Here is a 17,857-nt window from a genome sequence, read left to right as displayed (position 1 = left end):
ATCCCACAACTAATGATACAAACAGGCTGCCTAAGTATGATCCCCAATCAGAGACAACGAGCGACAGCTGCCTCTGATTGGGAATCACACCCGGCCAAACATAGAAACACAATACCTAGATTCTACACATAGAAAACATAACATAGATACTAAACATGCAGCCCCAAACTAACTAGAGTTCTATAGGTCAGGGCGTGATTCATGTTCAAGTAGGCTATTTCAAGCCCCTAGTATGGTTTTAAAATGGCAGGTGTAACATGGAAAACAAAATGTATTTGTCATGTTATTTCATTACCAGATCATAGTGTGAAGAAGCCTATTAGGCAATGCAATTTGTTGTCATTCTATCCAGAATAATCTATGGGATAGGTTGGGTGTTGCGCAATAGTCTATCCTACACTGTAGACTCTGAGGCACAAAAACATATGAAAACATGAACTCATTACATTGATGCTTTGTCTGTTAAATCTAACGAGACCCTGCTGTAAATCAAGCAGAAAACAACAGATGATCAACATCAATTCGCTAGGGATATTAGATCCAACCTGGATCCAGGCACTAGCGATGTGTGGGTTGACTCACAACCCGCAGTCCCCTCGGTTATATCCGTGGGGCGGACGGGTTTAGGGTCATTAAATATTGTGTGGCTGAAGGGCGGGTGGGTGGCGGGTGGGTTGAATATAGAGAAAACAATACCTTAAAAAATCCATAAATGTATCATTCTTGTGCAATTTATATCTATGTGATATATTGAGGTTTTTCTTTCAATATTTTAGGCTATCTGGTATTAGTGCATAAGCCTAAACTTTAGGGCTTAACTGTACGCGCGACAAATAGCCTACACAGCCAATCACCAAATAATGCTTTTGGGAAGGGGCAGAAAAAGTTAACGCCAATCCACAGAGGCAAAAAGGAAATTGTCGAAGTTTAACTCAATAAGACAAAAGCTGCAAAAGGAGAGTTGAAAATAAAGAGAAGGGAGGGCCAGAAAAGTAATTTTTGGATAAGATTTGGTGAAGTGGTAAAAGAGGATGACAGCAGTGCCGGCTGTTGTGAGGCTATATACAAATTTGACAGTCACAAGACGGGACTTTAAATAGGCCTATGGCATGTCGAGGGAACTAACTGTAGCCTACTGTTCAGATGGGTTAAGTGGAAACTGAAATCTGGACAGTGACTGTAGGTCTATAACCTCGCACATAGCCTTAATAATAACTCCTGCAGAATGAAGAATTTCTTGCAGTAAAATGATACACCAAATGTAGGCAAAATTTGGACTTGGGAACAGGAGTGGAGAAATATGATTCCTCTCTTTCTGCATCTTGAGAGAATGCAAAGCTCAGTTAAATACCATCTGTAGAGGTGCTTCTTCATCATAAAAGCTGATAGTATTTCAATCACATAAAATATGCAATGTGCATCTTATCAGAAACACATTGGGTTGTTTTCACAGCTTTCTTTTTCCTTACAACCGGTCAAACTGATGTCATTTGGCCATTTTGCACATAAAATGTTCCATTTATTATTTATTTTTTGGTGTTATTGTATTTTCTCCCCAATCCATAAAAGTCTTTGCTTCACGAAAGACGACATCGAAAACTTTACCGATGTCAACTAGATTGAAGCATTCATTCTATCGATCTATTACATTATTCTGGTGAGCAAGGGTTTATTTAGTCTTCTGGGGCAACATATAATGACAGAAGAGAAGCTAAATGTATCTAATTACAGACAAGTTGACTAACAAATAGCCTACCAAAATGTCGGAAATTATAAACAGAAACATCTAAATCAGGCAAAAAGAAATCCTGCACCCACTGTCAAAAAATCGTTCTGCTGTCACCCTGAACAGGTTTTTAGAATGTTTCGCAAATATATATAAAAAATATATATACAAATATCACATTTACATAAGTATTCAGACCCTTTACTCAGTACTTTGGCAGCAATTACAGCCTCAAGTCTTCTTGGGTATGACGCTACAAGCTTGGCACACCTGTATTTGGGGAGTTTCTCCCATTCTTCTCTGCAGATCCTCTCAAGCTCTGTCAGGTTGGATGGGGAGTGTTGCTGCACAGCTATTTTCAGGTCTCTCCAGAGATGTTTGATCGGGTTCAAGTCCGGGCTCTGGCTAGGCCACTCAAGGACATTCAGAGACTTGTCCCGAAGCCACTCCTGCGTTGTGTTGGCTGTTTGCTTAGGGATGTTATCCTGTTGGAAGGTGAACCTTCGCCCCCAGTCTGAGGTCCTGGAGCAGGTTTTTTATTTAAGGATCTCTCTGTACTTTGCTCCGTTCATCTTTCCCTCGATCCAGACTAATCTCCCAGTCCCTGCTGCTGAAAAACATCCCCACAGCATGATGCTGCCACCACCATGCTTCACCGTAGGGATGGTGCCAGGTTTCCTTCAGATGTGACGCTTGGCATTCAGGCCAAAGAGTTCAATCTTGGTTTAATCAGACCAGAGAATCTTGTTTCTTATGGTCTGAGAGTCCATTAGGTGCATTTTGGCAAACACCAAGTGGGCTGTCATGTGCCTTTCTACCATAAAGGCCTGATTGGTGGAGTGCTCCAGAGATGATTGTCCTTCTGGAAGGTTCTCCCATCTCCACAGAGGAACTCTGGACCTCTGTCAGAGTCACTATCGGGTTATTGGTCACCTTGCTGTCCAAGGCCCTTCTCCCCCGATTGCTCAGTTTGGCTCGGTGGCCAGCTCTCGGAAGAGTCTTGGTGGTTCCAAACTTCTTCCATTTAAGAATGATGGAGGCCACTGTGTTCTTGGGTACCTTCAATGCTGCATACATTTTTTGGTACCATTCCCCAGATCTGTGCCTCGACACAATCCTGTCTCGGAGCTCTGCGGACAATTCGTTCGACCTCATGGCTTGGTTTTTGCTCTGACATGCACTGTCAACTGTGGGACCTTATATAGACAGGTGTGTGCCTTTCCAAATCATGTCAAATCAATTGAATTGACCACAGGTGGACTCATCAAGGATGATCAATGGAAACAGGATGCACCTGAGCTCAATTTCGAGTCTCATAGTGAAGGGTCTAAATACTTATGTAAATAAGGTATTTCTGTTTTTATTTTTTTAATACATTTGCTAAAATATCTAAAAAACAGTTTTTTTTTAAAATCCATTTTAGAATAAGGCTGTTACGTAACAACATTTGGAAAAAGTGAAGGGGTCTGAATACTTTCTGAATGCACTATATAGTCTGGCGGTTGCAGATGGATTATTAGGATGGGTTATTAGACATTGGGTGCGGGTGAACAAACAGCTGACCCGAGCACCACTACCAGGCACAACTGTCTTCACCGGCATAACTAATGAGACAGCAAAATATTCTGGACATGCCTCACAAACACCTTTTTTCCAGCACTTGGGCTGATTGCATGCACTATCACAACAGCTGTTCGCCACTTGACTGTTATTCAGAAAATTCCTTCCTGGATCAGATGATGAAGTGTGAAAATATCATGGCATAACTAATCAGCTGTCTAATAAAAAGCATGAGCTGGCGCACACCTAGAGAACATCACAAAATGTAGTGTAGAGGTGCTGACCAACGGAGAATAAACTGTAAGCTGTAAAAACAAATAAAGAGAGTTGCACACTCTATGTATAAACTCCCAGTCATTTATTGGGTAAGAAACCACCAACGTTTCGGCATTACTGTGCCTTCTTCATGTCACACCCTGGTTCTGGGACTCGTTATGTTGAGCCAGGGTGTGTGCATTCTATGTGTTTATTTCAATGTTGGTAGTTCTGTTGTGTCTATTTCTAGGTTGTTGTATGTTTGTATTGAGTGACTCCCAATCGGAGGTAACGAGTGTCAGCTGTCGGCTCGTTATCTCTGATTGGGAGCCATATTTATACTGTGTGTTTTCACCTTGGGGTTGTGGGTTTTTGTTCCATGTTCAGTCATTGTCACTGTGGACTTCACTATCGTCATTTGTTTTGTTGTTTTCGTGGTACTTTAAATAAATAAAGTCAACATGTTCGCTAAACACGCTGCGCCTTGGTCCGCTTCCTTAGACGATCGTGACAGAAAAACCCACCACAAAAGGACCAAGCAGCGTGTCCAGGAGCAAGGTGATTGGACATGGGAGGAAGCGCCGGGTAAGGAGATCGAGAGGCTGGCGATGGCCCAGGTGGGCAAATCGTGGTCCTGGGAGGACATGCTCGGGGGCAAGGGACCTTGGGGGAGGATCAAGGCCCTGGCGAGAGAGGAGCAACGGCGTCAGCAGGGCCATCGTCGGAAGGACGAGAGGCAACCCCAAGAAATTTTTAGGGGGGGGCACACGGCATGGACGACAGAGGCAAAGATGGGGCGAATGCAGGAGGCCACCAGGCCAGGGGTACACCGCCCTGTACGTCCTGTGCGGATGCCTCACACAGAGTGTGTGAGGGTAGGCATTCAGCCAGGACGGGTGGTGGCCGCTGTTCACTCCAGGCCTCCTATCCGTCTCCACAGCCCGGTCCGGCCTGTTCCTGCCACCCGCACCAAGTCTACGGTGTGCGTCGACAGCCCTGCCCGGCCTGTTTCTGCTCCCCGCACCAAGGCTACGGTGTGCGTCGACAGCCCTGCCCGGCCTGTTCCTGCTCTACGCACCAAGTCTACGGGGTGCGTCGACAGCCCTGCCCGGCCTGTTCCTGCTCTACGCACCAAGTCTACGGTGTGCGTCGACAGCCCTGTCCGGCCCAGTCCTGCTCCCCGCACCAAGTCTACGGTGTGCGTCGACAGCCCTGCCCGACCTGTTCCTGCCACCCGCACCAAGTCTACGGTGCGCGTCGCCAGCCCGACCCGGCCTGTTCCTGCCACGCGCACCAAACCTACGGTGCGCGTCGCCAGCCCGGTCCGGCCTGTTCCTGCCACCCGCACCAAGTCTACGGTGTGCGTCGCCAGCCCGACCCGGCCTGTTCCTGCCACTCGCACCAGACCTACGGTGCGCGTCGCCAGCCCGACCCGGCCTGTTCCTGCCACTCGCACCAAGCCTACGGTGCGCGTCGCCAGCCCGGTCCGGCCTGTTCCTGCCACTCGCACTAAGCCAGGGGTGCGAGAAGTCAGCCTGGTAAGGCCCGTTCCTCCTCCACGCACCAGGCCTACGGGGTGCGTCGTCAGCCCTGTCCGGCTCGTTCCTGCTCTCCGCACCAGGTCTGTGGTGCGCGTCGCCAGCCCATTCCGGTCCATTCCTGTTCCACGCACCAAGCCAGGGGCGCGTGTCGTCAGTCCGGCTCCGGCCAGCGGGGCTAGACAGGACCAGGGGTACTGTGGGGGGTGTATCGGAGGGTGGTGGTCTAGGCCGGAGCCAGAACCGCCACCGAGGAGGTATGCCCGCCCAGCCCTCCCCTGTTTGGGGTTTTTGAGGCGCGGTCGCAGTCCGCGCCTTTAGGGGGGGGTACTGTCACACCCTGGTTCTGGGACTCGTTATGTTGAGCCAGGGTGTGTGCATTCTATGTGTTTATTTCAATGTTGGTAGTTCTGTTGTGTCTATTTCTAGGTTGTTGTATGTTTGTATTGAGTGACTCCCAATCGGAGGTAACGAGTGTCAGCTGTCGGCTCGTTATCTCTGATTGGGAGCCATATTTATACTGTGTGTTTTCACCTTGGGGTTGTGGGTTTTTGTTCCATGTTCAGTCATTGTCACTGTGGACTTCACTATCGTCATTTGTTTTGTTGTTTTCGTGGTACTTTAAATAAATAAAGTCAACATGTTCGCTAAACACGCTGCGCCTTGGTCCGCTTCCTTAGACGATCGTGACACTTCAGACCTGATGCCGAAACGTTGGTGGTTTTTTACCCAATAAATTACGGGGAGTTTATACAGTACATAGAGTGTGCGACTCTCTTTATAACTAATCAGCTGGACACCAAATGTGCATCCAACATGTATTATGCATCATTATTGAAGAACCACGTTAATGACAGTATCGATTTAGGTTTTAAGTATCAAGGTAAGGTAACTATTTCGGTTAGAAGCATTCAATTTTGCAATGCATACATTATTTCGGATTTGTGTGCCCATGAAAATGGTTTGAAATGTTACGTTGTTACACTACATTTCTGAGATCTCTACAGGGTTCAAGTTCAATGTCTAATTTAACCTCTACGGGATCGGTGTCCCTTATATGGGATGGTTGAGCTAACGTGTGCTAATGTGATTAGCATAACTGTTGTAAGTAACAGCAAACTTTCCAGGACATAGACATGTCTTATATGAGCAGAAAGCTTAGATTCTTGTTAATCTATCTGCACTGTCCAATTTACAGTAGCTATTACAGTGAAAAAATACCATGCTATTGTTTGAGGAGAGTGCACAACAACAACAAAATTATCACGGCAACTGGTTTGATACATTCACCTCTGAAGATAAATAAAGTACTTACATTCAGTAACTTTGCTCTGATTTGTCATCCTAAGGGTCCCAGAGATCAAATGTAGCATAGTTTTGTTTGATAAAATCCATTTTTATATTCAAATGTAGGAACTGGGTTCTACAGTTTGAACCCCTGCTGTCTCTGGCTCCACACCCACCCCGCCAGGCCATCTAGATGTGTGAAAGTTAGTGTATAAGCTAATGATCCATCATGTATGACATTCCTGGGAGTGTGTAAACTTACATTTTGTTTTACCATATCATTTATGTATGTTCTGTATAGTTATGTACTTGAAAATGTATCAATTGACCAATTCGGCACATTTGGGCAGACTTGATACAAAATAGTCCAGTATTGCAACGCTTCTCTGGATCAATCTGAAACTTTGCACACACACTGCTGCCATCTAGTAGCCAAAATCTAAATTGCGCCTAAACTGCAATATTATATTGTGTCCTTTCTCTTGCATTTGAAAGATGATTGAACCAAATATTTAACAGAAAACGCATGTTTTTTTGTTTGTATTATCTTTTACCAGATCTAATGTGTTATATTATCCTACATTAATTTCACATTTCCACAAACTTCAACGTGTTTCCTTTCAAATGGTATCGAGAATATGCATATCCTTGCTTCAGCTCCTGAGCTACAGGCGGTTAGATTTGGGTATGTCATTTTAGGCAAAAATTGAAAAAAAGGGTCAGATCCTTAAGAGGTTAACTGATTTAATGCTTAATATATGATATAACAACTTACACTGCCATAAATGCAAGGACAGAAAAGTAATGTTCTATCTCAATGTGATTTTGGACAAATCCATCCAGACACTACCATGATAAAGGGTTAAACATAGGTTTTAAATCGACTCGTGAATTTTATTGAATATAGCTATGATCCCCCCTTGTATCTTAATGTAATGATATGAAATGAATTGCCAGATTATTATCAATGACTTATCAACAGCTGTAACAAGTTGTCCAGTGTAAGAAATCCTCACTGGTGCCCTAGTTTATAGAATGACCCATTTACATTGACTCAATCAAAATAGTGTCCTCATGATTCTATTGGACCACTATTGGATTTACTTTGCCTGAAATAGTTGTAAAACATATTCAAGAAAACTATTGTAGCTGATATAGTTTTCTGCATCCATTTGAACATAATTGCTCAATGGTCTATGTTGAAATCAAATTAGTTTGTATTACATGACTCAAACAAGGGTCAGTTGGATTGTCTGAAATTCCCCAAGATAATTATTTATGCAAATATATGCATGCTCAAATATTCACCTTGAGAATCAGTACACCGCTGTTGTACGCATGGTATGAAGTTTTCAAAATTAACTGATCTGGAGTCATACGACTTGATACTGGATCTGTTCTGGGTAATATATGCAAAAATATGCAAGTGCAGCCTCAATAATCAAATTAGATATGAAATAAAAATGTCTGTGAAGTTCTGTTGCAGAGCTGAACTGATCTTAGAAGCTAGCAAAACCAACATGTTTATACACAAGGACTGATGGGTGGAGATGGGTGGAGATGGGTGGAGATGGGTGGAGATGTTATGCCTTGATGTTATCTTTCACATCTACTCTACCTCTCTCTCTTCCTACTGCACGCATCAATGCAGACGGGAGTCGGAGAAATGTCAAACTGTGTTGTAGGAAGGCAAGAAGCAGCATCTCCTTTGAATACATAAATCAGTGTTCAAATCGAGTCTCAAGTACAGGAAACATTGTGTTGACATTTTAGGATGACCTACCGCATGGCATGCTTTCCAGAGCCCTGCCATGAAAAAACACCAGAAAAATACAGATCAAGGTTGTCGATTTGATTGTGGCCAAAACGATGGATCAAGTCCAAGATAATCTTCAGAGTATTCATACATCATCTTATTGTTGGAGTTTTGGTGAACATAATGATGTTGCAAGGATGTTTATGTTGCAATATGAGCATATCAGATGTGAGCTTTTCGCAATCCCATTCACCTCCTTCCCTCAGACATTTCTATTCACGCTCAGTTCATATAAATTCAATTGTAAATGTGTCTGCAAGGTTATTGCAATGTTGTGCCTTATAAAAAAGCGACATTTGATTTAGTTCCAAATAGAGCAAAACATGTTTACTCTGAGGCATCATCATTGCCTTGCTACAATGTCAATTGTTCACCACTGAAAATAGTAACTAGAGGTGTATTGTTTTATAGGAATGTTTACTGTGTGTGTATCCATGGTGATACAGTACGGTCGTCTACACAAGATGTAAGATAATATGAAATGTAACAAATACAGGAGATAACTCCATGAGGTGTTTGTACAGTATGTCTCAAATAACGGACACTCTAAATGAAGGCTGATAAAGCAACCTCTCATGAAATGCATTGACTATTGCACATTCTCTAAATACCAAATGCTAGTAAAAAAGGAGCCAACATTCACTAAATGTAAAACATTTAAAGGGTCAATACTCAGTAGAAAGAAGTTATTGCCCAATAAATCTGACAGCTACCAGAATTAAAGTGTCTGCTGTGTGAGGTGTTAGAGAACATAGTTCTCCCTTTCCATCACTGAGGTTGTACAGTTCAGCAGGTCTTTTATCATCCTCTGTAGATGTGTGTATTCATGTGTCCAGGTCTAACAATAGCAATGTAACGTTATACAGCAGCAGTACACTGGGACCTACTGAAGCTCCAGTAATGTCCTGAATGAGTTACTGGGACCACCCAGACCTTTGACTTTGTTCTCGGGGCCGGTGTTGATCCTCAGATAAGGCTGGTTTCAGGGGACCACGAGTCACTGAGAATGAATAGCCTGGCTGGGAAGCAAAATGCTCTCTATACATAAAGCCCTATTATATTTATCTTGGCTATAGTAGCGTTAACATACGAACATACTGTGGAACAGCCGTGAACCTCTTTTAGTTACTTTCATGTTTTTGTATTTGAATGCATTTAAGGTTGACTTTTCACTGAAAACTGTTGTGCATCAGGCTACCACTTGACAAAATACAGGGATATATGTAATTAATGTCAATTGTGCCTCATTCAAATGATGCATCATTCAGAAAATTCTGAAGATGTTCGTTTTGACCCTTTTTGACCATGAGTAAATAGCAGAAATGTAATAAATGTTTTGAATATGTTTGTTTTCTATGATTGTGTTTTGTATTTCTGTATTTCCTATTTGTTGATTGCATTTCATATTCGTATTTGATGCCTGTATTTTAGTATTCTGCAGGGCTCAGTAGAAAAAGAGACATTGGTCTCAACATGACTCCCTGTCAAAAAAAAAGAATAGAACAGTAGGTATTTAATTTAAGGTGAAGAGGACCGAGCACGCCCCCATTCTCATCGACGGGGCTATTTTGTGGAGCAGGTTGAGAGCTTCAAGTTCCTTGGTGTCCACATCACCAACAAACTAACATGGTCCAAGCACATCAAGACAGCCCTGAAGAGGGCACGACAAAACCTATTCCCCCTAAGGAGACTGAAAAGATTGTCAAAGACTCCAGGCACCCTAGTCATAGACTGTTCTCTCTGCTACCGCACGGCAAGCGGTACCGGAGCGCCAAGTCTAGGTCCAAGAGGCTTCTAAATAGCTTCTACCCCAAAGCCATAAGACTCCTGAACATCTAATCAAATGGCTACCCAGACTATTTGCATTGCTATTTGATTTGATTTGATTACATTCCAAGGAGGTGTTGTCATCATACCTTTCCTTTGTCCCTCATGGAGCCTTTTCCGAGGATGGACATCTTTGCTCCTGTTTCTTCTTGTAATCTTTTCATGGAATTGCCCCGTGGACCCAACAGCTTCCCAACAAAATTAAACTGCAACAGAGGAGAGGAAAAGCAATGTTTCTAAAACAGCATCCTTGACAGTTTTCAATTATATACCTATTATATACCGAAGTAAATGGAAATTAGGTTACATATTGCAAGGGAAAGAAAGATTAGAGAAACATATATATTACAGTTGGCTAACAATCAACCTTTTTAAATAAATCTTACCATTCTATTCACAATTGCTGCACAAAACAAAAAAAGACCTGGAAAAAACTGCAACAATTCAACAATGTTCAGCCATGTGTGCTGCACAATACCCAGGTGAATGGGTCTTAATCTCATCTGAGGTAGAACGTAACAGGGTTTGTGTCCCAATTGGCACTCCATTCCCTTTATAGTGCACTACTTTTGACCAGGGCCCATAGGGTAGTGCACTACATACGAAATAGGGGGCCATTTGAGACGCAGGCAGTTATCAGCTCCATCCCTTAGTTAAACCGCTGAGGCTTAGTCAGTCATGTCTTATTATTGCTCAGGGTCATCAATGTTGTACGGAGAGGAAATAAAACACGTGCACCAGCCAATAAAAGTCCTGGGAATGATCCAGAGGTCAGAGCCGGGAAGAGAGAAAAAATGATTTTCTTCCCAATGGGATATCAAGGAATCATTATCCAGATGAGGAACTATCAAATGCCTGCCTTCAGGCACTGGCTAACAGAACACATCTCACAGACTGTAGGCTTGCTGTTGGACAAAAAACTAGCCCTTTGGGTTATTACTGTTACTGTCTTTTTTCTTTATCACTGTTGGAGATTGGCAGTGACCACAATGGTCAAGACAAGGGAGATGATTGTGGACTACAGGAAAAAGAAGAGGACCGAGTACGCCCCCATTCTCATCGACAGGGCTGTAGTGGAGCAGGTTGAGAGCTTCAAGTTCCTTGGTGTCCACATCCCCAACAAACTAACATGGTCCAAGCACACCAAGACAGTCGTGAAGAGGGCACGACAAAACCTATTCCCCCTAAGGTGACTGAAAAGATTTGGCATCTATACCAGGCGGTGTCAGAGGAAGGCCCAAACAATTGTCAAAGTCTCCATCCACCCTAGTCATAGACTGTTTTCTCTGCTACCGCACGGCAAGCGGTACCGGAGCGCCAAGTCTAGGTCCAAGAAGCTTCTAAACAGCTTCTACCCCAAAGCCATAAGACTCCTGAACATCTAATCAAATGGCTACCCAGACTATTTGCATTGACCATTGACCCCCCACCCCCTATTTTACGCTGCTGCTACTCTCTGTTTATTATCTATGCATAGTCACTTTAATAACTCTACCTATATGTACATATTACCCCAATTACCTTGACTAACCGGTGCCCCCGCACATTGACTCGGTACCGGTACGCCCTGTATATAGCCTCCCTACTATTTTTACTGCTGCTCTTTCATTATCTTTTACTGTTATTTCTTATTATTTGATATTGTCTTTTTATGTGATTTTTTTTAGGTATTCTTTCTTAAAACTTCATTGTTGGTTAAGGGCTTGAAAGTAAGCATTTCACTGTAAGGTCTACACCTGTTGTATTCGGCGCATGTGACAAATACAATTTGATTTGATTTGTTTAAATGGTGACCCTCAACATCATAATAGAAGTCATTTAGTTGAGTAATTTGCTAATGGAAAAGTAATTATTGTAGGACTATTCATGCAATAAAACCACAATCAGAACACCAATTTGAAACACCCCATGGGTTAATAAGTCATTTAGATTTACCACTGCCGTCACCCAAAAATCCTGCTGAGGTCTCTCCCATTCTCATTCATTTGCCAACATTTTCAAATGAATGACTTGACCTTCAAACGTTTGGTGTGACCAGCTGATAACTCAACCTCCTCTAGAGGTGAACAGTTGGTCAACTACCCATCTAGACATAATCTGCCCTGGCCTCATGAATTACTATAACCTATTCACAACACTACACGAGCCCCCTCCCCTCCCCCTCCACTGAGGCGCTGCAGCCTATTCAGCCACTAGGAGCCATGGCCAGCTGTTTTCTGTATTGCAGCAGCAAACTGACAGATACCGAAGTGGCACATGGCTGCGTGCTCATCTTATCTTATCTCTGACATCATGAAGGACCGCATGAATAGCAAAGGGATACGGTTCAGAGAAGTCCAACAAACAGTACATCGTCAACAGAGCACCACTCTACCTCCATCCATCCCTTCTTTCTGAGGTGATTGAGTTGAGCACCCTGGTGGGTATTCTGTCCTCTCTGGGGCTGCTTTGACAGGAAATATCCTACAGCTGGCTGGGAGCCCTTGAGCAGATGGTCGCCACGGCTACATTGAGAATTAGCTCACTAGGCGGCAGCAGAACAGTGGCCTGTTCTCATTACGCTAATGAATGTCTGGAGCCACTCTTAGGCTCCGTGGTGGGTAATTTAGGCTTTAGAAGGGGGCATGGTTCAGTGTTAAATGAGGTTTGAAATGATGCAAGCCACCCCCTGCAGTCCCAACACCGATAAGGCTGAGGATGTTAGAAACTGGGTGTGTTGCTAATGCAGCAATTATGTATTGGGATTTTTTTTAATTTATGGAAATACCGCATGCATTAATGAAAATAAATTATGGGAATATTTGTGTTTATATCAAGAGTATGATTGTTTTTGTGAACATAGAATCTGAAGTTTGTTGATGCAGAAAAACAAAAACAAATATTATGTCCACTTGCTAGGACAGACTTGGGGTCTCGTTACAAATCCTGTGTTCAAATCCTGTGTTCAAATCTTGTGTTCAAATCCTGTGTTCAAAATTATAAATACCAAATAATAGGGACACAGCAGTTGGACTCCTTTAAAGAGAAGCTGAATAAAAAAAACGACGTATCTGGTTGAAAGTGGCCTATGATCGATATTAGTCAGAAACATCGATTCTAGTGCCAGAATTTACTACAAAGAGTAAATAGAATAATTTTGGGCATAAAGTCAGTATCTTCCAAAACAGAGATTTGCAAGATTTATGGAAAACTATGACGTTCCTAAATCATTGGATATTTGATGATTGGGTTTTGATTTCAATCATGCCCAGTCATGGCCACTTGCCCACTAACACGGGATGATAAGCCTTAAGGGAATGGTCATGCACGGAGAAACAGCTGCGCTGAGTGCGCTCTATCCAATCGTAGCAGCAGAATCAACCTACAGACAGACCTGCCCATTTCTTTACAATACCCAATAGCATGCAGCGCCACTGACTTGTTTACTTGAGACAACATACAGATGTACAATCTTAATTTGAGCCAGTTTGCTACAGCAGGAAAATAATCCTGCAGCAACAGGAAATTAATTATTATGTGGATTATAATGAATGGACATTTTTGTAGGGGTTTATATTTTTTTTGTAAGGGAAAATCAAATAAAATCAATTTCAGACATGCTTTTTATTAAGAGGTTGGTGGCCATTCGTCACACAAATTATGGTGGCCTTTTTGGGATATTTCAACTAGGGTGACTAAAGAGGAACAAACAACAATAACTGCCAGGGTACAATATAGCGAACATAACACACCCACATCGAACCACAACCCCAAGATGCAAATCTTGTTTATAATGAGTAGCAGAAAAGCCAAAACCGGTGAGGTCAGCCCCTCTTTAATCCTCCTGTAAGGCTATATATCAAATCAAATCAAATTGTATTGGTGACATGTGCCGAATACAACAGGTGTAGACTTTACTGTGAAATGCTTATTTACGAGCCCATTTCCAACAATACAGAGTTTAAAAAGTAAGACAAATATTTGCCAAATAGAATAAAAAGGAAATAGTAACACAATAAAAACAATAATGAGGCTATATACAAGGAGTACCGGAACCGAGTCAATGTGCAGGGGTACGAGGTAGTTGAGATAATTGAGGTAATACAGTATGTACATGTGGGTAGGGGTAAACGTGACTAGGCAATCAGGATGTGTTGCATCTACACTCTTAGAAAAAAGGGTTTCAAAAGGGTTCTTCGGCTGTCCCCATAGGATAACCCTTTTTAGTCCCAAGTAGAACCCTTTTTGGTTCCATGTGGAACTCTCTGTGGTAATGGTTCTACATGGAACGCAAAATAGTTCTACCTGGAACCAAAAAGGGTTTGTCAAAGGGTTCTACTATGGGGACATCCGAAGAACCCTTTTAGGTTCTAGATAGCACCTTTTTTTCTAAGAGTGTACAGCTCAGGTCAGTCATCAAATCAAATCAAATCTAATTGTATTTGTCACATGCGCCGAATACAACAGTGAAATGCTTACCTAAAAGCCCTTAACCAACAATGCAGTTTTAACCTCTACGGGATCGGTGTCCCGTATACGGGACGGTTGTGCTAATGTGCGAAATGTGATTAGCATGACTGTTGTAAGTAACAGCAAACTTTCCAGGACATAGACATGTCTTATATGGGCAGAAAGCTTACATTCTTGTTAATCTATCTGCACTTTCCAATTTACAGTAGCTATTGTTTGAGGAGAGTGCACAACAACAAAAAACGCATCACGGCAATTGGTTTGATACATTCACCTCTGAAGGTAAATAATGTACTTACATTCAGTAATCTTGCTCTGATTTGTCATCCTAAGGGTCCCAGAGTGTCAACGATGTAGTGATGGTGTGGTGGGGAATCAGGCGCAGAAGCAGAGGTACAGTCCAACAAGACTTTACTATGCAAAATAATCCACAAACGGCAGGAGGCCAAACAGACGCGCACAGGCGTCAACACACGATCGCACGAAAACACAGTGCGCAAAACTCTCCTCAACAGAGGAGGACACTACTAATACTGGCGTACTGGAAAATAACACAGCTACGCAACCATCTGACAAGCGACAATTACACACAACACTATACACACAAACAGGGAACTAAATAGGGTGCATAATGATACCTAACACAAAACAGGTGTGGCTAACAGACAAAACTAATCAAACAGGAAACACAGAACATAGAACGGTGGCAGCTAGAATTCCGGAGACGACGAACGCCGAAGCCTGCCCGAACAAGGGAGAGAGGCCGCCTCGGCCGAAACCGTGACACAGAGATAAAATGTAGCATAGTTTTGTTTGATAAAATCAATTTTTATATTAAAATGTAGGAACTGGGTTCTACAGTTTGAACCCTTGCTGTCTCTGGCTCCACACCCACCCCGCCCGGCCATCTAGATGTGTTAAAGTTAATGTATAAGCTAATGATCCATCATGTATGACATTCCTGGGAGTGTGTAAACTTACATTTTGTATTACCATATCATTTTTGTACGTTCTCTATAGTTATGTACTTGAAAATGTACCAATTGACCAATTCAGCACATTTGGGAAGACTTGATACAAAATGGTCCAGTATTGCAAAAAATAGAAAACGCATGCTTTTTTGTTTGTATTATCTTTTACCAGATCTAATGTGTTATATTCTCCTACATTAATTTCACATTTCCACAAACTTCAAAGTGTTTCCTTTCAAATGGTATCAAGAATATGCATATCCTTGCTTCAGGTCCTGAGCTACAGGCAGTTAGATTTGGGTATGTCATTTTAGGCGAAAATTGAAAAAAGTTCTCGAAATTTTCCGGATTGACTGACCTTCATGTCTTAAAGTAATGATGGACTGTTGTTTCTCTTTGCTTATTTGAGCTGTTCTTGCCATAATATGGATTTGGTCTTTTACCCCCCCCCTACCTTGTCACAACACAAATGATTGGCTGAAATGCATTAAGGAAATAATTTCCACAAATTAACTTTTAACAAGGCACACCTGTTAATTGAAATGCATTCCAGGTGACTACCTCATGAAGAATGCAAAACTGTCATCAAGGCAAAGGGTGGCTACTTTGAAGAATCTCAAATATAAAATATATTTTGATTTGTTTAAGACTTGTTTTGGTTACTATATGATTCTATATGTGTTATTTCATAGTTTTGACGTCTTCACTATTATTCTACAATGTAGAAAATAGTCAAAATAAAGAAAATCCCTGGAATGAGTAGGTGTGTCCAAACTTTTGACTGGTAGATGTTCAGGAGTCTTATGGCTTCGGGGAAGAACCTGTTTAGAAGCCTCTTGGACCTAGACTTGGCGCTCCAGTACCGCTTGCCGTGCGGTAGCAGAGAGAACAGTCTAGGGTGGCTGGACTAGGGTGGATGGAGTCTTTGACAATTTTTAGGGCCTTCCTCTGACACCGCCTGGTATAGAGGTCCTGGATGGCAGGAAACTTGGCCCCAGTGATGTACTGGGCCATACGCACTACCCTCTGTAGTGCCTTGAGGTCGGAGGCCGAGCAGTTGCCGTACCAGGCAGTGATGCAACCAGTCAGGATGCTCTCGATGGAGCAGCTGTAGAACCTTTTGAGGATCTGAGGACCCATGCCAAATCTTTTCAGTCTCCTTAGGGGGAATAGGTTTTGTCATGCCCTCTTCACGACTGTCTTGGTGTGCTTGGACCATGATAGTTTGTTGGTGATGTGGACACCAAGGAACTTGAAGCTCTCAACCTGCTCCACTACAGCCCCGTTGATGCGAATGGGGGCGTGCTCGGTCCTCTTCTTTTTCCTGTAGTCCACAATCATCTCCTTTGTCTTGATCACGTTGAGGGAGAGGTTGTTGTCCTGGCAACACACGACCAGGTCTCTGACCTCCTCCCTATAGGCTGTCTCGTCGTTGTCGGTGATCAGGCCTACCACTGTTGTGTCATCGGCAAACTTAATGATGGTGTTGGATTCATGCCTGGCCATGCAGCCATTAGTGAACAGGGAGTACAGGAGGGGACTGAGCACGCACCCCTGAGGGGCCCCCGTGTTGAGGATCAGCGTGGCGGATGTGTTGTCCAGGATCCAGTTGCAGAGGGAGGTGTTTAATCCCAGGGTCCTTAGCTTAGTGATGAGCTTTGAGGGCACTATGGTGTTGAATGCTGAGCTGTAGTCAATTAATAGAATTCTCACATAGGTGTTCCTTTTGTCCAGGTGTGAAAGGGCAGTGTGGAGCGCAATAGAGATTGCATCATCTGTGGATCTGTTGGGGCGGTATGCAAATTTGAGTGGGTCTAGGGTTTCTGGGATAATGGTGTTGATGTGAGCCATGACCAGCCTTTCAAAGCACATCATGGCTACAGACATGAGTGCTACGGTTCGGTAGTCATTTAGGCAGGTTACCTTAGTGTTCTTGGGCACAGGGACTATGGTGGTCTGCTTGAAACATGTTGGTATTACAGACTCAGACAGGGAGAGGTTGAAAATGTCAGTGAAGACACTTGCCACTTGGTCAGCGCATGCTCGGAGTACATGTCCTGGTAATCCGTCTGGCCCTGCGGCCTTGTGAATGTTGAACTGTTTTAAGGTTCTCACTCACATTGGCTACGGAGAGCGTGATCACACAGTCATCCGGAACAGCTGATGCTCTCATGCATGTTTCAGTGTTACTTGCCTCGAAGCGAGCATAGAAGTAATTTAGCTCGTCTGGTAGGCTTGTGTCACTGGGCAGCTCGCAGCTGTGCTTCCCTTTGTAGTCTGTAATAGTTTGAAGCCCTGCCACATCCGACGAGCATCGGAGCCGATGTGCTCCTGTGAATCTGAGTACATGTGAATGTGTGAGTAAATGAATTTTTACACAAGTCTCTGTGATGGAGAACTGCTCCCTTGCTCCGAGTGCAGATGTTTT

The 17,857-nt window shown here is 43.2% G+C and overlaps 1 protein-coding gene across 1 annotated transcript in view; it reads right to left on the bottom strand.

The window, feature by feature from the left end:
• LOC311100505 (KH domain-containing, RNA-binding, signal transduction-associated protein 2-like) overlaps positions 1 to 17,857 on the bottom strand; it is a gene marked incomplete at its 3' end in the record, with an annotated part of 95,916 nt that overhangs the window by 27,986 nt on the left and 50,073 nt on the right. The window contains exon 3 of the mRNA XM_084141427.1: positions 10,099 to 10,215. Within this exon, the coding sequence (XP_083997553.1) occupies positions 10,099 to 10,215 (117 nt within the window). The remainder of the gene's footprint in view (positions 1 to 10,098; positions 10,216 to 17,857) is intronic.

Source organism: Coregonus lavaretus (assembly GCF_964263955.1).
Source record: "Coregonus lavaretus genome assembly, chromosome: 25".
In the NCBI taxonomy this organism is placed as follows: domain Eukaryota; kingdom Metazoa; phylum Chordata; class Actinopteri; order Salmoniformes; family Salmonidae; genus Coregonus; species Coregonus lavaretus.
This window is presented reverse-complemented; position numbering and strand designations above follow the sequence as displayed.